The 23,896-nt window shown below is 38.2% G+C and overlaps 1 protein-coding gene across 10 annotated transcripts in view; it reads left to right on the top strand.

The window, feature by feature from the left end:
* The window catches only part of cpne5a (copine Va), a 79,033-nt gene extending 60,272 nt beyond the window's left edge, over positions 1 to 18,761 (top strand). For all 10 annotated transcript variants that reach the window (XM_040153302.1, XM_040153305.1, XM_040153304.1 and 7 more), the window contains 7 exons: positions 5,055 to 5,101; positions 5,898 to 6,079; positions 7,820 to 7,947; positions 10,589 to 10,691; positions 13,710 to 13,767; positions 14,055 to 14,128; positions 15,513 to 18,761. In XM_040153302.1, coding sequence (XP_040009236.1) covers positions 5,055 to 5,101; positions 5,898 to 6,079; positions 7,820 to 7,947; positions 10,589 to 10,691; positions 13,710 to 13,767; positions 14,055 to 14,128; positions 15,513 to 15,701 — 781 coding nt within the window. In that variant the 3' untranslated portion in view covers positions 15,702 to 18,761. The remainder of the gene's footprint in view (positions 1 to 5,054; positions 5,102 to 5,897; positions 6,080 to 7,819; positions 7,948 to 10,588; positions 10,692 to 13,709; positions 13,768 to 14,054; positions 14,129 to 15,512) is intronic.
* Positions 18,762 to 23,896: the final 5,135 nt, after the last annotated feature.

Below are 23,896 nucleotides of genomic sequence, written 5' to 3'. Positions count from 1 at the left end.
ATGGGAGCCAGGTAAGGTTAGGCAAAAGGATGACATGATGTGATTCTGGAATAGGTTAATCAACATGCCCAACGGACTTATTTGACAATTTTTTTATTAGGATTGCTTTAATAATTATCCATGGGCAATTCTTCAAATTTGGTTTACAGTATTTATTTCATAATAAGTTGCCTTGTAGTGTTAGTTATTTTATCTCTCGGTTATTTGAAATGATCAGGAAAATGGTCAGAAAAAATATTAAGCAAACCAAACCTGAGAACATGCTGTGTCATTAACCACGGTTATCATGCGGAGCAATATGTTGCCGTTAACCAGAGCAGAGCTCAGAGGTCTGTTCGTGCTCAGTTAAAATCTGACATCCTGCCGTTTGTTGTGGAAACTGGACGCTTCAATCCAGTCCCAGAGGAGAAAGGAAAGACGATGTCTCCTGTGTGATATGCACGAAGTTGGGAATGAAATGCATTTTATATTCGGCTATCCATTTTATCATCATCTTCCAGTTAAACCTTTCCTCAAAATGTCTGCTTGGCATCACAGTCTGTTTGATATGACAGATGAATGCAGAGTAAAATACATGTCTACACACACTCAGCTAGGTCCATCTGGCTAAAACGAATGCAGTCTAACACAACAGTCCTGCAATAAATCCTCATTCATGAAGGTTATAATGTTCGGTTTTCATTGAAACTGTTTCAGAGTTGTTGATTCAAATGTATGATAATTTTGGAGGACGTGGTTTGTGATGCTGTTGAACTGTATTGCATTATGCAGAGAGGTTTTTCTGTTATTTAGTCTACCCTCATTGATGTAAAGGGGATGGACAAATTATAGAAACATCTGTCCTTTTATTACAATATAGTTCAACAGCACCACGAACTACATCCTCCAGAATGATCACACAGTTGAATCAACCTTTCTGAAACAGTTTCAATGATAACTTAACATTATAACTTTCATTAAGAGAGGATTTATTGCAGATCCGTGGGATTAGATGACATTAGTTTTAGCCAGGTGTACCTAGTAAACAGCCAACTGAGTGTTTATTGCAATATTTGTATACACATAAAACATTTGACATAGCTAGGTTTTTGTTAAATGCCATCAGTGTCTGAAAGCGTTATACTGTATGTTTAATTTGTTCAGTTTATATCTGTCAGTGAGCGCAGTCCCGGAGCACGTACAAAGAGAGGAATGTTAAAAACATTCTGGGTTTTTTGACGGTCCACCGGGCCCACACTATAATGTAGGAATTGGCCAATCAGATTTATTTGCTCAGTAATCCATGGAGCCATTTTAACCCCTGGGTGTACTATAGCTAAATTCTTTGTCTTAATGTTTTACATTACATACAAGATCCCACCCAACCCAGATTGCCAACACTGCAGGGATTTAGCATCACAAAGACTCCTGCCATATGGTATTTGTCTAACTGCAAGGGGAACGTTGATATGATACTGATAATTTTGTACCTATTTTAAACTATTGCTGTAATTCAAGGTGACACACAGATTTGTTGAGGAGCAGTCATTTTAGCTGAGAACACAAGATGTCACAGAAGATGAGACACTGAGAAAGTTAGTGGTGATATGAAGGAGCAAAATGAAGCCTACAGTGAATTAGTGGACTGCCTGTTCTGAAGGATTTCTACTGAAGCAGGTTGTAAGAAGCCATTTAAAAGCTGGTGTCAGATTTAAGAAGTCCTCATCAAATGTAAGAAAGGATGACAGTACATTAATTTTTCCATAGAACAATATATCACTCAAGAACGAGTCTTAAGAAATGAAAGATAAATGAAAAATGACCTGTTTTCAAGGACTATAGATTGGAGGATTGTGGGGATAAAAATAGTATCTCTGGACAAGCCACTAGCCATTGGTTCTTTGCAAAAAGACCTGCAAAACAACAGTACTGGAGCATCAGTCAACATCAATCCATATTGATTTTTTACTTTCAAAATAATTTGTGGGCTCAGCTCTTAAACAAATCCCCACTATGCATCACAAGTTAAATTAAAAAAAAAAAAAAAAATCAAGCAGGCAGTGAAACCAACAGCAGTTAACTGAGCAGAAACATAATGTTTGTGTGTGGAGAGATGTAAGTCTTCCTGCAGCAAGCCAAAAACAGACAACAGTAAATACTGATCCCCAGAGGACCGAGTGTGTCCGTGGTCTGTTGGCCTGTTTGTTTCACAGTACTTTTCTCTAAAGAAGGTGGCATCACTGAGAACACCCTGATTTCTGAACCTGTTCACCCAGTGAATCCTTACGGAAAACTACTGTACAGAGCGCAGTAGAGGGATAGAAGGGTGAAGAAAACAAAACTAATCATAACCACAACCCAAGCATCAGTCCCCAGGGAAACAAGGCATATCCCCCTTGGGTATAGTGCAGCTGTTTGGACATTTTCCATAGAAGACAATGGTCATATTGTAGATGCCTAAAGATAATATATGATGCTCTATAATCATACAGTACAAATTTCTGAGAGAGACCTCACCACTGACATGTTCCAAGAAAATTAACAAACCTATCACCAGACAAGTACATCAATATTGGATGATTCTGCAAAACCTGGATTTTGTTCAAGGACTGTATTTTTTTGATGTCCTATGCAAATACCATGTCTGCAGTTATTGGATGGTTAAGGTTAGGGAAATATCATGGTTATGGCAAAAAACAAAAACAAACTGCTGTTATGGTTTGGGTTGGGGTTAGGCAACTAGAGCACCTGGTTTAAGTTTAGGAAAAACTAAGGTTAATAAGAAGGCAAATATTAATTGTGGATCCGTGACAGGAAACAAACTCCTTTCTCCTGCATAAAAAGTCAGACATGCTACACCCTCCTCTACCACGCTGACTTCCACACCCTCACGTCTGAACTTTGCCTTCGTACATAAATCTTGAGGTGTGGAATCCAGTATGAACATAATTCCTAGAATACTCTGCTGAAAACTCTAGTGATTCTCTGGTAAGGTTATCAAAACATACAGGCATAACTTGTAACCTGTAAATGTCTACATAACTGGGCTCCTAAGGTGCTCAGTGACCTGGTGGAATCTGTCAGTGGTTTCTGGTGATGTTACTCAGGCTGCATCTATGGGGATTTGTAAGGTGCTCTTCTGTGAATCCTCCTTTCTCCGTTGTATGTTCGGTATATAGAACTCCTTCCCTACTGAACTCGAACTGGATCATAACTTGAATCGTTTTATATCCAAAGAGAAGCAATTTTGAAGAGTGATCAGTCATGTCATGGGTGATTAAATACCATTCATTAGAGTTTTGTCTAGTTTTTATAAGGTGCAACTAAAGATTGTTTTTATTATCAATAATACATTTTACCTAGTTTATAGATATGAGGAAATGGTGACAAATGCTGATCAGAATTTCACAGAGACCAAGTTGACTCCTTCAAATTATTTTTTTATCAGATCAACGATCCAAAACCCAAAGATACTCAACTTACAATAATATAAAACACAGAAAAGCAGCAAATACTTACTTTTGAAAAGCTGCAACCAGAAAGTGTTTGGAATTTTTTCTTGATAAATGACTTAGATGATTACTTGATTATCACATTGATTGATCAGTTCATTGCTAATGTTTTTAGGTACTTTTGTTATTAATTTGTAATCCGATTATTGTTTGTTTTGTCTAGTTGTGAATGTGTTTTCTTGTTACACTATTTTTTTATCTTTATGAAAGGATTGGGATTTGTAGACAGCATTATGCTATTAATGCTATAAATGTAACACTGGTCAATGCTGTGTACTTGTCCCTATAAACACTCAGATAAAAAGTAACCTATCCTATTGTGGTTAGTTCAGCTGACTGCAGTTTAGCAGCTACTGTCAAAGGATGAACTGCTATGTAATGCTCTGATGACCTAATTGGCAGTTTGACTGACAGTTCCCGTGTGGCAGTTTCCACTGTCCTGCACTCAGCCCTAAATCTAACTCACCACCGTGCTCTTTTAGCCAAACATTCCAACTAACCGCAAAAATCAGCTTCAAATTGAGGCAGCATGCCATTGTAACAATTCCCCTTTGCTGAGCAGTCCAGCTCAATCCTGATTAATGAGCTGGGGTCAGACTCTCCCCAGGAGGATGCCCCAATCATCTCCAATACTGTGCTTTTGGGAATATCACAATGGAGGTGAAGTCAGAAAAGACAGTTAGTGTTAATCACAATGAAGGAGCACACACTTTGATCTAAGCTCACCCTCTCTTCACTCTGCGTTTGTCTCTCTAGAGAAACAGGCGAATCCAGCAGAGACTAGTTAAGCCATGTTTAGTTTCTTCTCAAGGTTTGGCTATCATTATTGGTTCATGAATAAAAAAATATACCACAAATTTTCAATTGATTGTACAGCAGCAACAAAATGAAACAAAGACAATAATGGTGACTAAAATGATGATGTAGATTATGATGGTGGCCGTGATGGATAATCTGGTGTACAATGTTCATGATTGTGTAGATATTCACATATCATGAAAAACAAGGTAAATAGTCAAAACAAGTAGTAAAGATTATTTTTTATTTTGCAGCAACTCTGTTTCCTTGTTAATAATCACATCTTTCCTTAGAGTGATGTTCAGTCAAATCATTTGGCCAACTGCAGCAACTCATTATGTGTTTGTGGAAACCATTTGGGAAATTACTTTGCCTTTATTAGTGATTCTAGGTTTTGTGTGATTTGTTTGTGGTTTTGACTTTGCCCCTGTGCTGTTAAATCTTTAAAACCATGTGTTATTTAAAGATCAACATACTGGTTTGAAAGCCGTTTGACCACAAGTAAATATATGCTCTTTCTGTTTCATGAATAGAATAAATAAAACCCTGATTAGATGCAGCAAGGAAGCAGCTGTGAGACCATTGTGAAGGTAGAAAGTATGTCTATTATCAGCACTGTTTTGGGTTTAGTTTTTCTCACACCTCATCTCAGCTAGATTGAGAGGTAGAACAGAGAGCACAGTGAGAGCCTCATAAAACTGCAAAGCTGAGTTTTCCTGCCTCTCTTTTGTTAACAGCATCCTTTTGCCTGTTCATCTGTTTCAGGACTCAGATTCACTTCACAGTGGCCATTGATTTCACTGCATCAAATGGTGAGTGCTTCGACTACCATCACCCTGCTATGCTTCCATTTGTCATCTGATGTATGACTATGGCATTTTCCATGTATCAAAGAGAGGGCTGGATTTTTCTCCCTGCTTGTAATATTTTGTCTTTTCTCTTAAGTGTTCACATGGTATACAATGTCAGTGTGTAAAAAATGTCAGTGTATTTATTTTTTTTAGGAGAACAAAGAGGGAGGTCATAGCCAACGTAATTATAAATTGAATTTAGAAAACGTAAAAACAATGCTGCATCTATTGGAAAATACAAAGCAACCAATAAGATGTGTATTTAAAGGCACAGCACAAATCCTTCATAGTTAAATAAGGTAATCCTAATGCCGCATTCATGTGATTTCAGATTATTGGTTAACTCCTAATTCAGTCTGATGAGTCTGAAGGTATCTTATTCTCTCTGCTTCCACTGAATTGAGCATATTTCCTGCATATAATATTTTGACTTTTACTGATTCGTCCTTGTACAAAAGGGAATCGTGGAAATTAATATCTATTGGACATACACATCAAATTTGAGAACTCAAAATGTCACACAGACCTCATAAACATAAACAGCAAAATATGAACACGTTCTGTTTTTCTTATTCAGTAGCCATCACAACATTGCTCAAGTATTGCTAATAAGACAGACAGTCACATTGAGCCTCACCTCTGATTCACAGCATCCAATTTTGTCTTGGTTCACTCATGTTTCTCCTGCTGCACTTGCCAGTTCAGTCTCACTCTGCTGGTTTGAATCACAGACGCTGACTTTCTCTTGTCTTGAAAGGAAATCCTTCTCAGTCCACTTCACTGCACTACATGAACCCATACCAGATGAATGCCTATGCCATGGCCCTGAAGGCCGTAGGAGAGATCATCCAGGACTATGACAGTGATAAGATGTTCCCTGCCCTGGGATTCGGTGCTAAGCTGCCCCCTGATGGGAGGGTCTCCCATGAGTTCCCTCTGGTGAGTAAATTATGAGGTTATTCCAGACACTCAGGTATTAATTCAGCATCAGAATATTTGATTTTACTCTATGTTACAAAGATTTCGGGGCTCCCACTGGAGCTTATCTTTGAGTGTAAGCACTCATGTGTATTTATGCTCTCTTGAGCATGTATGGGAAAGCATGTTTTCATGTGCAATGAATGTGTGCATTTTTAGATGAATGCTGCTACACCTCTGACATGCATAATTCAGAGTGAATTCCATTTACCTTTTATAGTGCAAATTAGGTTCTGTAAGGCTGACGGATTCTTAAATCAATTTGGCTTCTCTCAGCCAGTTAATGTGCTTTGGCTGCTGCATAGTACAGCCTAATGAGGAGTCTGTCTGCATCTGCATCACTCCATATTTCCATTAGATTTCTCAAATTAAGATTCATCTCACCATATAATTGAAGCCTCATTCTTGCACTAGTCTTGTAAGTGTGGCTTGGTTAACGTAAAGTTATCGTCCATATAGTTGTTATACAGTATATGTTTGGTTAGAAATTGGCCTTGTAGCTAAGGCAGCTAACCTTTCAAAACATCTAGTCACCAGGAGTGTGTTCAGTTTAGCTTAGCTTTGACTGAAAGCAGTCTAAACTAAGTCTACAGCACTTTTATTTAGGCACTTTGTAAAGCGATGTGGCTGAATGGTGTGTGTATATGTAAGGTTCCTATATTGTCTATATATATGTATGTGTATGTATCTATATATATATATATATATATATATATATATATATATGTATGTGTGTGTACACTTTGACGCAGTGATGTAGAAGTGTACTCCAGGGTGTGTCAGTACACTGTGACATCACAGTGGGTGTTGGTAATGGTTGCAGCAGGGCAGACATCTGAACACACCTAAATAAACCCATCATTAATGTTGTTAAAGGTGCAACAGACTTTTAACCAGATAGGGCAGTGAAACACTGCTCTTTAGCCCTTTCTTAAAGCTACAATATGCAAGTTTCGGAAATCAAACTGGTGCGAACATGAGACTCAAAAACCAACCACTCCCACCCCTCCCTCTCCCTGCTCCGTCATACTCTGACCAGCCCCTCAACTACATCCTTGTCGTGTACGCTGTTTTGGCTAATGTAGGAATCGGGAAGTTTCTAGCGTGTGAGCCTCGAAGCCTTGGAGTGAGAATAGTAGTAGACCAGAAGCACATTGACGTATTGATAAACACCTGACTTTGCCCCCCTCTCTTCGGCTTAGACTTGCTCAAAAACTTTAGAAGGGAATATCTCTACACAGCTGCCAGGCTGTTCAATGTGTCTGGAAACACAAACCATGTTTTGTTGCATACTTCAACTAACCATATCTGATAGCCAAATACAGTATTTTCCTAAGGAGTTGTAGACCTAAAACAGAGCTAAAAGAGAGTGAATACTGAGCTGTATGTTCATCAGCTGGACAGAAGAACGTCTCCAAAAGAATGTAAATGTTGCTCAATAACTGCTGGCTGTGTAAATAAGCAGCTGTGTGCTAGTGAGTTCACCATATCAATGTAAAAGGTGATGATATGTCAATGTTATGTTCACTACTTTTTTCTACTGCCAGCAAAAGGCCATTGCAGGTTTAAGTCCTGAACACCATGTGGTACAACTGAAACACTGTTGTTATCATCAAATAATTGTTATGTCAAGCCCAATTGTAGTCCATTCTGACTGCCCTTTTTGTAGTTTTTGTACCATTCATCTTTTGTTTTTCTCAGAACGGCAACATGGAGAACCCGTACTGTAATGGCATGGAGGGGATTCTCGAAGCTTACCACCAAAGCCTTAAGACGGTTCAGCTGTATGGACCCACCAACTTCGCCCCTGTTGTTAATCATGTGGCAAGGTACAAACACAAATATCTGTCTCAGTGAATGTATCAGAGCAGAGCCTTCCTTTCCTTGAAAGTCAATCTGTGAATAATCATCAGCAGGCAGACATGCCGTCAGAGGTATTAAGAGAGTGAGTGATGGTCTCTCTATGAATTGAGCAGAACTAATGAAGGGAAAATAAACAATCAGCCTACAGGCTGAGATGAATAGAAATGGTAATAAGGCATATGTGGAGCCAGACATATCACATTGCAGATGCTACCTTGCTTTTTAGACGTCTAGTGTGGCGAAAGTGGTAAGGTAAGGTGGCGGGTTTGGCAGGGGACTTGTAAATGGATTCACGTCATGTAGCCTTTCAGATGTGTTGATGAGGCACATTATTCAGTCAATAAGCTTTACTGTGAATGGAGCACCATATGCTTTAATTCACCATTACAAACATCCTGTCATTTCAAATGGAGTAAATGCACAAAGTGAATTTATAGGATTGGCTACAAATGAGGCTGTACCACATTAAATACCCAGCAGATGTGAATTGTTCAAAATGGACTTCTGAAGGTTGAAACAGTGATGAAATTGTTACAATAAGACACAGATGTACAATGTTTCAACCTCGACCTGTGCTTTACTACTGTACGCTCTGACACAAGCTAGGACTGAGGTCCCAGAAATGACTTATGACTTGGCTTGGACTTGGTTATTTATGACTTAAACCCGGACGCAGGTTTGTGCACTGTGGACCTGAATTTGAGTCTTAGATTAGGTTTTAAGCATTTACCGGGGCTGTTAAAGTGAAGTGCTACTCGCCCTGAAAAATCTATCTTGCTCCAAAGCCACTGGTCAGTGGAGTTTTTGTCAATAATGGAATAATACTGAGGTTAAAGTCACAACTCTAATTCTAATAAAGTAGGTTTTATTATTACAACTGTAAATGTGAAGCTGTATGTTTTTCTTTGGGATTCCCGATCTCAAGTTTGGGAAGGGAGACCTTGAAATTTAAATTTGGACATGACCTTCAGTGACTTAAAGTTATATTTTACACCTGACAGACTGGTGACTGACTTGGAATGAGGAATAATGTGGTGCCTTGGTCAAAACATGAGGCTACTGCAACTTCTTTGCTTTCATCTAAAGCAGGTGAAGAGCTCTATGTTACCTGTTGTTATTTTGACAGTTTTATTTGTTTTTTTTCACTCACTCATGCAACAACCGCTATCGTTCCCCAAAATAAGAGGATACACACACCTACCCTCTCTAGTCCTGTTCATTTTCCACACAGATACACAAGCATAATGATTTTTAAAAAAGGATTTAAAAAAAAATCCCCCTGCAGACCTCTTTGTGTGATTTCAATGTATAAAAATGACTAATAAATAGAAATTTTAAAAGAATTAATACCCGATCAAAACTTTCACATTATGACTGTGAATAGTCTTGGTTAAAATAAATCTGAGATTTAATCCTTTTATATTATTACACTTTTTTACAATCTCCATGTCTAAAGGGTGCAGTATGACTAATGGTGCAGTAAAACTCAAATCCTAAAAATTATCCATAAAGATGTTGCAGACCTTGAGAGATTGCCAGGCTATTGAGAAGAAGTGAAATAAATCATCCAGTAAATCAGTGAAGAAAAGAGTAAAATGACTCTTTACGTGACCAGGATCAGACTTTAACATTACAATAGTCGGAGTTCAGAGTTTACATTCACTTTATGTTCAGCATGCATCACTAAGAGAAAGCTGATTCATTAATGAAAGCAGACAGAGCTATTCAAGGGGTAAAAGGTGTTGATGCCCACTGCATACTGTGTACTACATGTCTACTATGATGTTAAACGTGCGAATTCTTTGCTCTCATCTGTGAAGAAATCTTCCCAAATCTTAAAAATGTCAGTCATCTGCAATATTGTCTTTGGTGCTGCAGTGAGTGCTCTGCTGACGTAGTTAAATGTCTCCAGTGAGTTTGGCCCACATTGTTGTATGGCAAATGAGGAAGACAAATGTCTCTTTAATCTCCTGAACAGCAGTCATCGCTCTTGCCATTGTCACTGACTGGGCATGCTCTTTGATTAAAAAGTCAGCGCCTCACAGTCAAATCCACCAAACTGAAAGCAGGAGGAAGGGCTCACCTCCGACCTGTCCTTGGCTCTCCTGATGATTCCAAATGTTTTTTCCTCTTCCACCTCATCAAGTCTGGTCAATTGAGTGCAGGGCAATCAATAATGTTCTGAAAGAATAAGACTGCGGCACTTGCATAAACAGTTTAATAAATTATTCATAGAGCAGCCAGCGATGGGCGATTGAAACTAGGCCACACTCACTGTGGTGTCTCTGATGGGTTTCGTAATAGTGTCTGGATGGACCTCTGAGACGTGAAGAGCTAAAAACATATTTTATTTCTTTATATGCTTTTGTGTCACATGCTGGGGGGAGGGGGAAGTTTGTTTCTGAAGAACATGTTTTTGTTTTTTTTCTTCTCTGGCACAGTGGTTGCTGCTCTTAGATTTTCTCTCTGGTTGTTCAAACCAATCTCAGAGTTTCATGTAAATCCATGAACATGTAGTCTGCATCTGTTTTCAAGTTTGCTTTGCTTTAACATTGTCTGTGTGGGTCTGTCTTAAACCACTCTGTGCTGATGATTTCTCCGTTTCAGATATGCAGCAGCAGTTCAGGATGGATCTCAGTACTTTGTCCTGCTCATCATCACTGATGGCGTCATATCAGACATGGCTCAGACCAAGGAGGCCATAGTGAATGTAAGTGCGTCTCTAACACTATGGCCGGAGGACGTTCACCTCTCTCTCTCTCTCTCTCTCTCTCTCTCTCTCTCTCTCCCTTCACCTCAGCTCCTTAGGACACTGGCATCACAGGTGCTTTTAGCTTACTGTGGCACTGCTCTCAGGCTTTCTGTTACTTTGAGGGCTTTATAAGGCAGTAGCACTAGATTTGAGGATTTACGGGATGTTTCTGCTCCACTTCGTCTCCCCCCTGTGCTGGATTACTCTGTTGTTTTTTCCTTCTTATTGAGACCTTTGGGAGGCTGAGGGGCTCTGCTGAGATTCAATCTCAGGTCAACAGGTTCACTTTATTAAAGGCCAGGGTCTTATCCAAGTGCACCATCTGAGGCACCTATTTGGTCATTTTTCATAAAAGAAATTCATTGTGTTTGTCTTGCCTTTGCTGCATTCTGCATAATTTTGTGTCTTATGAAAAACATTTATAGTTGGAATATGTCTACAGTGGTAAGGCTGGAACTCAGTGAGTCATCGTCGACCAGGTACACAGTGCTCTGACCCCCAGCAGACTGGGTTTAAAGGGAATTTGCGACTGTTAATCAAACCATTCGAACAGCCACACCTTCCTTTTAAGATCTTGTCTGCTGTTCTGCACTGCTCGGGCCGAACCTGCTGTGTCCTGCTGCCACCTTTCACCTCTCAGTTTGGACCTGGCTTCTCTTTTCTCTGCCCACAGAGCAAAGGACCAAATGACCTGCTTCAATTGGCATTTAGCCTTTGCCCTGCAGAGATGAATCATAACGAAATAGATACATGCCACGCTCATCTTTGCACTGTGGCTTTTTTATTTGTGCTCTCTGATGCTGTGATGTATCTTTTGAGGTGTCATTAAAGATTGCACATGGCAGATTTCTGTTGGTAATGTTACAAGTACTGCTGCTGGCCAAACTGTACTGTAATATTTATTCTGGTTTCCTTGTTACCCAAACCAGCAGCGCTTAGCGTTCAGTGACTAACATGTCCACACATCTAACAGCACAGCCTCTGGGGTGAATACAAACTCCAACTCTTTCCCTGTGATATTTTTTCCTTTAAAGTCAAAATTTCATTTTAGGATTATAAATTATAAAAGAGGGTCTCTGTCTCTCTCTGACCTTGTATCCCAAAAAATAAATTAATTTGTCCTCAGGTATTAAATTATGTGTGCGGTTGTCAGTTTGTGAGGTTACTGGCTCGATTGGTAACTTAATAAAATCCATGAATATTTTAAAAATTAAACCAAACTTACAGGATTGAATTTGGCAGAGTTCATCTAACCATTTTGAATCCACAAAGCAAACGATTCACCTGTGAGGCCAAGTTTGGACATTTAACTGACAAAAAAATAAGTATTAAATTATTTATGATCTTTCACAAGAACAGATATTCTGCCACTGGATGTGCCTGTTTTGTCGCATTGTATTTCTTATTTTTAAAAACTTCCTAATCAAGACAGTTGGTTTACATGTATTTTATTAAATCCAACAAGAAAACTCTTCAGTCCTTCAGTACAAACTCATGCTATTCAGCAAAAATTTGTTTAGACCCACTGAACCCTGATTTTACAAAATATTACCAAATATGTCAGGATTGATTTTGTTGAAATGTACATAAACTGATGCATGAGACATCTAAAATATTTCCATTATTATTAAAGGAGAAAAGTAAAATCAGTAAAATCTTATTATGATAACAGGTATCTGTTGTCAGTGTCTGTATGTTTATTGTGGTTCTGTGCAGAGAGAGAAGGACGTATGAGTTCAGACAGATTGATGGAGTGAGAACCCCTGAGTGACTTTACAGTACATGCAAAGTAACAAATGATGTATACTGAATAATTCAGTTCTGGATACAGAATCTGATCTGGCATTTATAGGTATATGCCTTTGGGGTCTTCTGCTGCTGGAAAGGGGCAAACAGAATGCATGTATTTTTGTATAGAGAGCAAAAGGTCGTGAGGAATGAGCCTGGTGGAGGGAAAGAGAAAATGGGAAAAGAGATGGAGATGGGGAGAATAATGATATAGAACATGGAGAGGGTGGTCCTCCTCAGTCTGTTTATTCCTATCTGTGACAGGCCTCTCCCCTCGGGAGGTTTTTCCAGGAAAGCTGACCCACTTTTACCCCTGTAAATGTAATTCTACCGTGGGCATTTTATCATTCATTCATGCCAGAGCTTTCACATTCTCCACATCGGGACTGAGGACTAAATTCATGCAGTGGACTGACCTCCACACCAAAAACTGCTTGGAAGATAAACTTTATTAAACCTTTCTAATGTAGGTTTTGGTTTTGTTTAGATTGATGTTAAATAGATAGGATATGTGGCTTTTTTGTTCTGACATTGACAGTATTTGAGGCATCTCCGTATGCAAACATGATGTATAAATAATGTTAGACTGTGTGATGCAAGTGTGTAGGATGAAGAAATCATGTTTTATGAACATGATTTTTGACAGCATTTGACTTTTTTCATGTTTGTACATGTTATCTTTACTGTTTTTTCTTCCACTGCTCTTATTTGTGAACATAAACAAGCACATTGTGAAACCTTATGTACTTTAACTCGGTTGGTATTCCGAATTGTAAAAGCAGCCATTAAAATCTGTATACTGTATAGTAGTGAGCTAAAATATTCTGTTATATGCTGGCTGTTGTAACAACCTGGGGGCCCCTGAGTTGAATAATGTATTTTCTCTCAGTCCCTAAGAAACCCAAACTATCCCACATAATGTGATGTGAAACAAAGTCAAGAAACTTTTATGATGTTATGTATCATTTATGTTTATCTTATTTTCTCTTTTTCATTATTGTTTTTGTCTCTGGCTGCTCTGGGGAACTTGCTTTCAGAATAATACTGATATTGCAGAGTCGGAAGTGAATTGGGAGGAAAATACTCAGACAAAAACTCTGATGTCAGGCTTTTTTCAGAAAATACAGTTTGTGCTCTTTCCAGGTGTCTGAATGACAACTGACGGTTTGCTTTTTTTGTTCATGACAGGCAGCTAAACTCCCCATGTCTATCATCATTGTTGGAGTTGGTCAAGCTGAGTTTGATGGTGAGAACAGTAACTACAAAGTTCTTTGGGGAAACATCTGTAAAAAAAACAAACAAACAAACAAAAAACGGTGGAAACCAGTTTGTTGTGTCTTTGCATTAGAGGTGGTTTGTTTTTATTCAAACAAACTCAGCCTTGCCACACAAGTTATCAGCTATTCAACTCACAGTATGAACATATTTTTTTCCTTGACTAGTTTCTTGATTGACTAGAAATGAACATGTGTACCATTTGGATACAAAGGCATACTACAGATTATTTTTTGATAAAACATCTTTTCTCTGTAGCCATGGTTGAGCTGGACGGTGACGACATCAGGATCTCCTCAAGGGGGAAGTTGGCAGAGAGAGACATTGTACAGGTGAGGCGTTTCTAATGCTTGGTCTCACTCTCTGCTCATTACGATGAGGAAACGGCTCATTTCCCAAAGGCACAATGGTTGTAAAGTATCATTTTTGCTCCATTAGCGGACATGTCTGTAGATGGTAATGTTGCTTGTTTTATTCCAAAGCAAAATATATTGTCTTGAAACATGGCATGGATAGTCAAGGTCCTGTGAAAGTCATTTTCTAATCGTTTTGGTGACTCCCTGATCTTTTATCTAGAGCCGCCGTCAGGCCAAAATCTTTACTTGCACACATGTAATGTCAAACTCCAATGAGCATATTAGCATTTACCAAATACATTCATGCTCCCCAAGGATGAACTCTTTCCATATTGGACATTGCATGAGCTTTCTTCTCCACAGCCCACACTCGGCCCACAATGTCAACTTTGTACATGGGATATCAGACACTAATGGACAGAGACCCCTTGTCCTTTTGTCCCTTTGTTCTTGCCTTTCCTCTTCTTGTCCCTTGCTGAGGCTAAAATGTGAACCCTTTCCAACATAAAGTCTCACAATCGAACTGGCAAATTCATATGAAATTTTCTAGACACATTCATGCTCAAAAGAGGGAAGGCTTTTCAGATTTTAATTACTTCCTCACCTCTTCTCTACTGCCAATATTTTTAAAAAAAAATAATTAACTTTAAGTTTGATTTATAATTACGCCTCCTCAAAAATGTAACTACACGTTGGGGCTAAGGTGGCTACAAACCAACCATGTGGCGACAGCAAGTACTGTGATTTGTCAGCTTGGGCGGCTTGTGCTTCCTCCTAAAAGTTTCTGACGCCGCCACAGGTTGATGAGGGCGGAGACAACATTAAGGAAGTCGAAGAAAGTCTCAGAAATCCGCTGCTTTTTAGTAACACAAATCTTGCTAAGCTAATTATGCTGCAAGCTTCCTATTCACTGCAATCCCTCCTCTCTATCACAGTGAAAGAAACAACATAGACAAGGCAACTGCACAGTAGTTGTCTCCTAACCAGTAAAGAGGAAAGGTCACATGGAAGTTATGTAGATGTAACTTAGTTTATTTAAGTACCTGTGAAGCCCAAGTTGTTATATATCACAAAGTCAATGAAAGAATGTAAACACAGAAACATAGAGAATATAATTTCGGCACAATCAGGCCTCACCATGTATGATACGGTACATACATCTAGTGTAACAATGCTAAAAACTGATGCTAAATATGGGTCAAAACTTAAAGATGCCTGAAGTATCACATCATCTGTTAATGGTTTGGTCCAATACTGGAACCTACTACAAGGACTTTAAGCTTTTTGGACTAAATCCCAATACACGATTGCATACACGATTTTTCATAAAGTCATACCTTTCTTTCCCTTGTCACAACAGTTTGTCCCGTTCAGAGACTACATGGACCGCACAGGTAACCATGTGCTTAGCATGGCGAGGCTGGCTAAAGATGTACTGGCTGAGATCCCTGACCAGCTGATCTCCTACATGAAGAGCAGGGGGATTAAACCCAACCCCGTCCCACCAGCCTACTCACCCGACGACCTCCTGGCGACCAACCCCGTCTGAGTGCGCCACCCCCCCCACACACACACACACACACACAAACACACACACAGACAGGCACACACGCACACACGCACATACACATACACACACAGTTGGGGTGGTGCGGGGCTGGCATTGATTTGAAGCCGCATTCACCAACCGTCCTTTGAGGGGAAAATGGAAATGCTTTCGAGGCCCTTTCGTAAATATTAATACGGCTAAACAAAAAGATAATGAGACTCTCTTTCGGTTCAGAGCATTAACACTGTTTTTTTGGGGAAACCTGCAGATGATTAGGGAGTTTTTTTCTCTCTGGATGCTTGAGGATGAGAGGACTGAGAGGAGTAGAGGGAGGTTTTAGTTGTTCGCTGTCAAACCTGTCAAAGTGGTGATGTAATGGATAGCAAGTAAACCTGTAGAGAGGGCCTGTTTGAAGGCATACATATATTAAAATGTGCCAGTGTGTATCATGTTTGTGATACCTTTTGGAGTTGATGTGTGTTAAACTAGGAGATCATGTGTATGCTAATTTATTTATTTATTGCAGAAATAATTTATTCCTTTGAGGGGGTTTTAAAGGATGGGGATTAAAGTCATATTTCCCCTGTAGTTTTCCATCTTATATTTTGTGACAAGTATAATGAAAAAAAACCCATTTCTACTTTGATAAGGACTGTAATATAAAAGCATGTGATAAAACCTATTCAGCAGTTTATAAATCATTTTCACTGATGGATAATTTTTGATTGCAAGCTGTAATGTAGAGGACCTGCTGTGAGCTGCTGCCATACTAATTTTCCAGTGCCATGTCTTATACGTATTTCTAATGTTTATATTGACAGAATGCACTTATTACTGTCCAAATAAAAAGCACAAAGGTTATAACGTTAACAAGCTGAAAACCACTATTTTGAAAGAACCAACAGCTGCCACAATGAAACTAATGGAAAGGACACCACATTATGTTGTCAATATGGCTTTAACATCGTCTTCCACCATCATTTTACACAGGATGACAACAGCAAGTATGTTTATAAGAAAACTATTACACTGATGTATCAAAATTAACTGTGAATGTATTTATCATTAAAACAAACTATGTTACAGAAAAATAGATGAATAATTCAAAGAACATACTTGCTTTCCGTGTTATTCTGCAGACAGGTGAATTATACCGCTGAAGTCATGCTGCCAAATTTTATTTGTTATCTTGTTTGTTGCGTTTCTTTCCATTATATTTGTTGTGGTTACAGTTGTCTGGGCTTTTGCTCGGTACTTTTAAAGGATCCTAAGAATAAACTTATGAATGACTGATGTCAACTAATACCCACTTTTTTTTCCTCCTGAAATTGATTTTTTTCCCCAGAATGAAAAATGAACAATCACAAATCCTGCAACAAAGTATGAGATATTTGGGCGTTGAATGTTTTTTTAAAAAGTGATCTAAAGAAAACAAGGAGTGATTGCACAAAACAAGAACAGTCACAAGTCCCATCTTTTCTGATTCAGTAAGTGTCGTACGGGTGCATTGTGTCTACTGTGTTTTACTTTTTCAAATTGGTTTTGAGTGTTCCGAGATAACATTGTTTTACACTAATGCATGTCAGCCCATTTTATAACAAACCACTGGGATGCCATTTTAATAACTAAGACACAATTTCACAGTTTTATTTTACGATTTAATTCAATTCAATATATTCACATTTGTTCACTGAATTTCTTTTTAGTGACTGTATATACATTTTTTTCAAGACAGTTACAACCGTTGTGGCCAAGCTGTGTACATCCTAACTTATCTATTTATAATAGCCATTATTTTCACTAGTATCTCTCAGTCACTCAATATCTCGATCCAAATGTGCCTATTATATGGAAACATATCCAAATTCAGTTACCCAGGTGTTATTCTGCCAGCAGCAGCAGGTCTCATGTTTAAGATGTACACACAGAAAATATTGGTGACGATGAAACTGTTGCAAGATTAGGACTATTACAGCCTCAGTGACTGATTCGCACTGTCTCAACCGATGTTGTGTACTTTTTATACTTACAGCTCTTCACTGATGATATTTGAAGTAATGAAAGTTAACCGTGTCGCTGAGCCTTGTTGTACAATATTCAAAGTCAGGACTTGTTTACAATTCACCTGTGGCTATTTACCTTGCCTCAAGGAAAAAGTAAACATTCATGGGCTTGAGTTTATTTTTGATCTGTTGTGTTATTCGGCCTTACTTTCTAATTACAGAGTTTCCCTGAATGACACTGGAGAACTAACGTTTACAAAGATTTGTTGTGGTGTTCTCTGAGAATGTGAAGCTCTTATTTCTCACTGTTGTTACACTTTGTTTTGTGTTTACGTAATTTATGTTGCTTTACGATCTTCGTAAGCCATTCAATGTTCTTCTACTCCCACTGCTTTAGTGCTCTGAGAGAACAGAAAGTCTGACGATGTAGCAAAAACTCAGTCCAGAGGCAGTGAACTGCTTCTATCACAGGCCCAGCTTCATGTTTCCTTTTTTTTTTTATGTTCAAATTTTTCATTAGAGATGACATTTATCCTTCAGATGACAAAGCGGCATTTAATCCGCTGCCAAATTCTCTTGTTCATCAGAACTGAAATGAGGCCATTAAGTTTAGTGACATAACACTCATAAATACCAGTATACCTCTACAGAAAGCCATTTAAGCCAAAAAGAAATAATTAATATACACTGAATACATTTGTTAATCAGTATATTTAAATAAGTATTATGAATTACCAACTTAAATATTAAATTAAAGATATGTGATATATTTACTTTGCAGGTAATCTCTTTAAATTCTACTTTTCAAAGTGATTTGTATTATTTTCACATTTATCATTTCAAACAATTACAAGGCACTCATTACTCAGAAAGTTAACTTGGGAAAGTTTGTCCTTCGGCAGTCATGGGTCAGCTTCAGCATGCAGCTCATAAACTGAGTGTGATCTAGGTCTATGAGAAAAAGAGGAAATGAAAACGTGAAGTGGAGTAGGGTCGTATGTTGTGTGCACATTTCAAACATATTTCATGCAATTAATACTAATCAGAAATAAGTTAAAGTAGGATGAAATGGCTTTTTTGGCTGTTCTACTAAGATTACAACAAGCTGTACTCTTTTTTTTTTTTTTTTTTTCTTTCTTTTTTTTTTCTCCTGAGGCCTGTTCCACAAAACCCCTCAAAAAACTACTACCCTCAGTAGTAAACAAATTCAATAAATGTGAAATAAGCACAGTAATGACACTTATGCAATTGTGAAACATTAAATTATTACCAAATATATTTTTCCGTCTAAAAGATGTCTTTCCAACAATACGATTATTTATTCTCTCTTGGTGGAAATGGCTTGATTATCGCTTCATTTAGAATTTTCTTTGAGGCTGAGCTCTAATTATGTATATAAGCTCCATATAAAGACTATTCAGTGCCAAAATGTGTTCAGATGAACTTGGCCTCTTTAGACAATGTGCATGTTTGTGCCAAAATGGCAGGAAGTTTGGTAGTCTGCCTTCATCTCACCTGATTAGTGCATCTGCCATGTGCTTCGTTTGTTACTGTGGGTGTTATTTAGAGATAACAGCCACTTCTAGCATGTTGCATCTCTGGGTTCTTCCCATCCGTTCCTATGAGACACATACTGTATGGTTTCTTCTTGCCACTTCTCCTGTTTTATCCCAGGTTGTTTACATACCTCTCTTGGTCTCTGACTTGCATGCTGAATAATTTCCAAACCAGGTGTTGGACATGATATTGTCGTCATACTGTGGTTTGTGAAATGCTTTGTAATGGATTGCCTTAATTTAAGATTAATAAAATATTGACAACTTTGGCAGAATGCAAGATGGATTTTTTGTGTGTTTGATCACTATGGGATCAATTTTTTACCACTTGGGGCAGTGGATCCTAGCTGTGAAGAAAACACTGACATATCATCACGATAAACACTAGATTCCAACACTCGGGAGTAGCCAGAGCGAACTGGTTCGGGATAGGGATAAGGTTAGGTTCAGGTTAATGTTCGGGGAAACATACTTCACTTCCCCTGGAATCTACTCACGACCCATGGAATCTAACTCCAAATGGTGAACGTGTTAGCAAACAGTTGCTTATTTACACATCCAGCTGTTACAGAGAAACATATTATTTGTTAGAGATTGTTGCACTGCACAAAACTGCGAGTATATAATTTTTGAAATAGAGTTTGAATATAGCTTTTGAGTATTGGGCACATTTTCTGTTTTGATTTGAGACCCCTAAAATATATATACACTGGAAATAAAGTTTTGGAAATTGCACAAGTTGTATTTAACTATTGAGAATTTCATAACGTGAAATTCAGTTCACATAAATTCAGAAAGATGGTTTTCAAAGTCAAATACTTCAGTGCAATAAATTCGATGGTATTTAAATTTAAACACTAAGTATTTAGCAGTTATCGCATTTCAAACTTTGGCATTTAGTTGCTGATATCATTCAAATAATTATGGCAATGATTTCCTTCCATACAGAACCAGATATAAGTTGGGTTTTTTTTAGTTTTTTTTAAAAATTCTGTTCATTATTCCTGATCGTCAAAACCTGATGCCCACATCTCAAGCAGGAAATAAGCAGGAGGCAACAAAGGTCTAGAAGGATCACTTTCTAACGCCACACCTCCAGATTTTTTTTTTCATTTTAAAACTTGTAGTATTCATCCCCAAACATGCAGTGGTACTCCCCAAAACCTGTAAACTGAGTTTGATGTGTAAAATCAATGGAGTTCCCCTTAAAGCTCAGCTGTCTTAACTATATTTTGTTTTTTTTAAGATGATTGATTTGTATCTACACATCTATCCCCCAGAGAGGCTAGTGTCCAATCAGCAATGAACGCTCGCCTCTCACAGAATGTGTTCCCCTTAGAAATGTTTTTTTTCTCCCTCTAATAAGATGCACTGCTTTCAAATCAAGCTGTCCACCTGGGTAAAGGGAGACAGCAGCTGGAGCCATAAATTACCAGCCTAAAACAGCGCCAACTCCTCCTTTGCCCACCCACTTACTGCCTGAACAATAACCCCCAACTGGCAGCCAGGAAGAAAATCAACTGCTAATGGCATAGAATTATACCCTACTTATATATAATATTTCACATGCATAATATGCAAAATCATTTAGTACTGCTCAGAATGAATTACTCCAATTATTCTGGACCTCTGGCAGGCAACATTTTATGAGCCAAAATTGATATTGAAAAACCTGCTCACAGCAAAGACACTAGTTCAACATTTTGGGAAACACACGTATTCACTTTTTAATGCAAAGATTTAGATTAGAAGGTTAATACCAATCTCGCATCTGTACAATCAATAAAAAGCTTAGCGTAGCATTAAGACTGAAAACGGGAAAACACTTGCCTGGCTCTGTCCAAAGGTAAAAAAAAATCCACCTAACAGCATCTATAAAGCTCACTGATTAATACATTATAAATTGTTTGTTTCGTCCGTACAAAAACCAAAGTGTAAAAACGACAAATTGTGGTTTTAGAGGGTATTATGTGCCGGATTCTTTCTTGGCCGGGCGCCATGACTTCCTGAGGTCCTATCGTCACCATCAGAGACTCCTTTCTCCCTGTTTCCAGTCTTTGTGCTGAACCAAAATAACCCAGCTTCATAATTATGCACCAGATATAAGAGTGGTATCAATCCTGTCATCTAACACTCTGCAAGAAAGCTATCGACCTTATTTCCCAAAAACTTGCCCTAATCAGAGATCAGGGCAGACCTGAGTCTCAGTATTGACCTGGAAACCAGCCAGAACCAGAGCACTGCCAGCTCTGCTGTGTTAAAACAGTCCCCAGGTCCTGCAGCAGCAAGGTAAGCTGCTTCCGATGGTGGGTGGGACAACATCCAATAATTTTTTATCAGGTTGGGACAACTGAAAACATATGTCTATTTCTTTTCAGGTTTGGAATTGGAGTTAGTGGGGAGGGTCGTTACAGCTTCTACTCTTCACTTCTCAGATTAACCGTATGGGACACAGTAGCTCTCTTTCGTAACCTGTCTACTCTGCTGCTCAAAAATGAACTGCCCTCACCTCTGCGCTACAAGACAGGCCTCGCTCAGCAGCACAAATGGACTCACCGCCACGATTCACGAACCGCCCCTGCATTGGCTATAAGTCATCATTAGGCCACCATAAAGAATGATATTATAAGAATGAGTGAGCTTTCAGTGCACTGTAATGGAGCCAGAGTGGAACAGTGGGAGGTTTCCCATTACTGCCACTATGAGATAATGCCTTGGAGATTTGTCAGCCGGGAAAGCTGTCCACATTGCAAATAATTGTGATGAATCAACTTAATTAATATGTCAAATTCACTAAAAAGAAAAACACACATCCCATATGTTTGTTTACCTGTTCATTTTTCATTCAAAACTAAAAGACGCTGGATATAACCTTGGATATATCACATCCGTAAATATCACATCTTCTACCTTGAAAGGATGAAAATTGACATTAAAAATAACACAGAACTAGTTAATGGACTGACCATGCACATTATTAACATCAACAAATACAAAATGGAGAAGAGCTTAGTACCTACACTAGGAGAGTGCTGTTTTCTCAGGGGGGAGTCCAATGTACTGAATATCATTACATTCTGTCTGAGTGAGGCTTATTTACTGTTTTCTGCGTGCTGGAACAGCATGTTCCCCATAAAAATGTATTTCCATTATGGACAATAACAACACCGAAATAGAAAATGTCAGGAATATTTTAGTGATTCTGTTCAATTCTACATGCCAGCACAAAACTGGACAGCACAATAAGAAGGCAAATAACCCAGTCTGAACCTGTTAAACTGAATAACAATACAGTTTTAATTGTCTGCAGAGGAGAAAAGAGTTTCAATTATCCTCTTACCTTAAACTGAATGTCTGTGCTTGACTGTTCGGACAAACCAAAAAGTTTGTCCACAGTTTTCTGTCATTGTGCAGACCAGTTAGTTAAGAAAATAATTATCAGATTAATCGACAATGAAAATAATTGTTAGTTGCAGCCCTAAATGTATTGTATTTATGTATGATATATTATTTATGCAAATTTGAGAGGGAAAGACAGTGAAAGTGTTACTAATAAATCAGAAAGGGAAAATAAAATGGCAAAATTAAAAAAAAATATATTTTAGATTAAAAGAAGTATTAAAAAAAGAATATTTCTCTTTTGAGGGACAGTATGAAAATTATTGGGGTGGGAAGACGGGGCTGAACTTTATGCTTAATGTTTTAAAATGCAATACCCTCCGCTGCATTATTTATGTTTCCTTTGGACCCTCCCATTGACTCAGGAACAAACTGCAAAACCCTCCCACCAATATCTTAAAATGATACAACAGTAGGCTACTGAGCTGGTAAAAAGTCTTTAAAAATAAATATCAAAAAAAGAAAAAGAAAAAACATAAACAATCTAAGAAAATGTGCCTTGATTTAAACACTTAATACCTCAGTAGAAAATGAATTTTCACAATGTGCCTAAACAATACGCACATTAAAAGTGAAACTCGCAACTACTAAATTTACGGCAAACATATGACACATTACGTTTACCAGATATTCCAGCCACCTTCTATGTTTGAAACAAAAGACTGCTACACCACCAGCAAGCTCTGCTATTATGCAAACAGGAATTTGGTTCAACGTGCAAAGTGGAAATTTTTTTTTTTTTCCTGTCCTCCCAAGAAAAATGTCGGTCGTCTCAGCAGGTGCCCCAGAAACGACATATGTTTATATTCAGGTGACAAAGTCCACATAGGGAAGTGGCTGGATGTATGGGTGAGCAAAACATTGGACTTGAACACAGGAGACAGCTGTTCATTTCCCGTTTGCAGTCAAAGTTGTTTTTTTTTTTAAAGCATAATCACAATCATTCCCTCACCTTAACCATGTGTTTATTATTGTCAAAATATGACAAAGCTCCCCTCACCTTAACAAAGTAGTCATTTTAACCCAAACCATGATATTTCCCTAAACCAACCCAGCATGCTCCCTTCATAAAACAGGATAATTTACAATAGTGATTTTTAATGGTTTTGGCAAATATAGTCCTGTTGATGAGACTATGAATTGTTCTAGAGGTTAGGACATATTTTGCTGCTAATTTGACTTGTTGTCAAATTGCCCGTGTACTTAAAACGCAGCAGTAAAATTGATCATATTGGTA

This window comes from Xiphias gladius, chromosome 18 (genome assembly GCF_016859285.1).
Source record: "Xiphias gladius isolate SHS-SW01 ecotype Sanya breed wild chromosome 18, ASM1685928v1, whole genome shotgun sequence".
Lineage (NCBI taxonomy): Eukaryota > Metazoa > Chordata > Actinopteri > Istiophoriformes > Xiphiidae > Xiphias > Xiphias gladius.
This window is presented reverse-complemented; position numbering and strand designations above follow the sequence as displayed.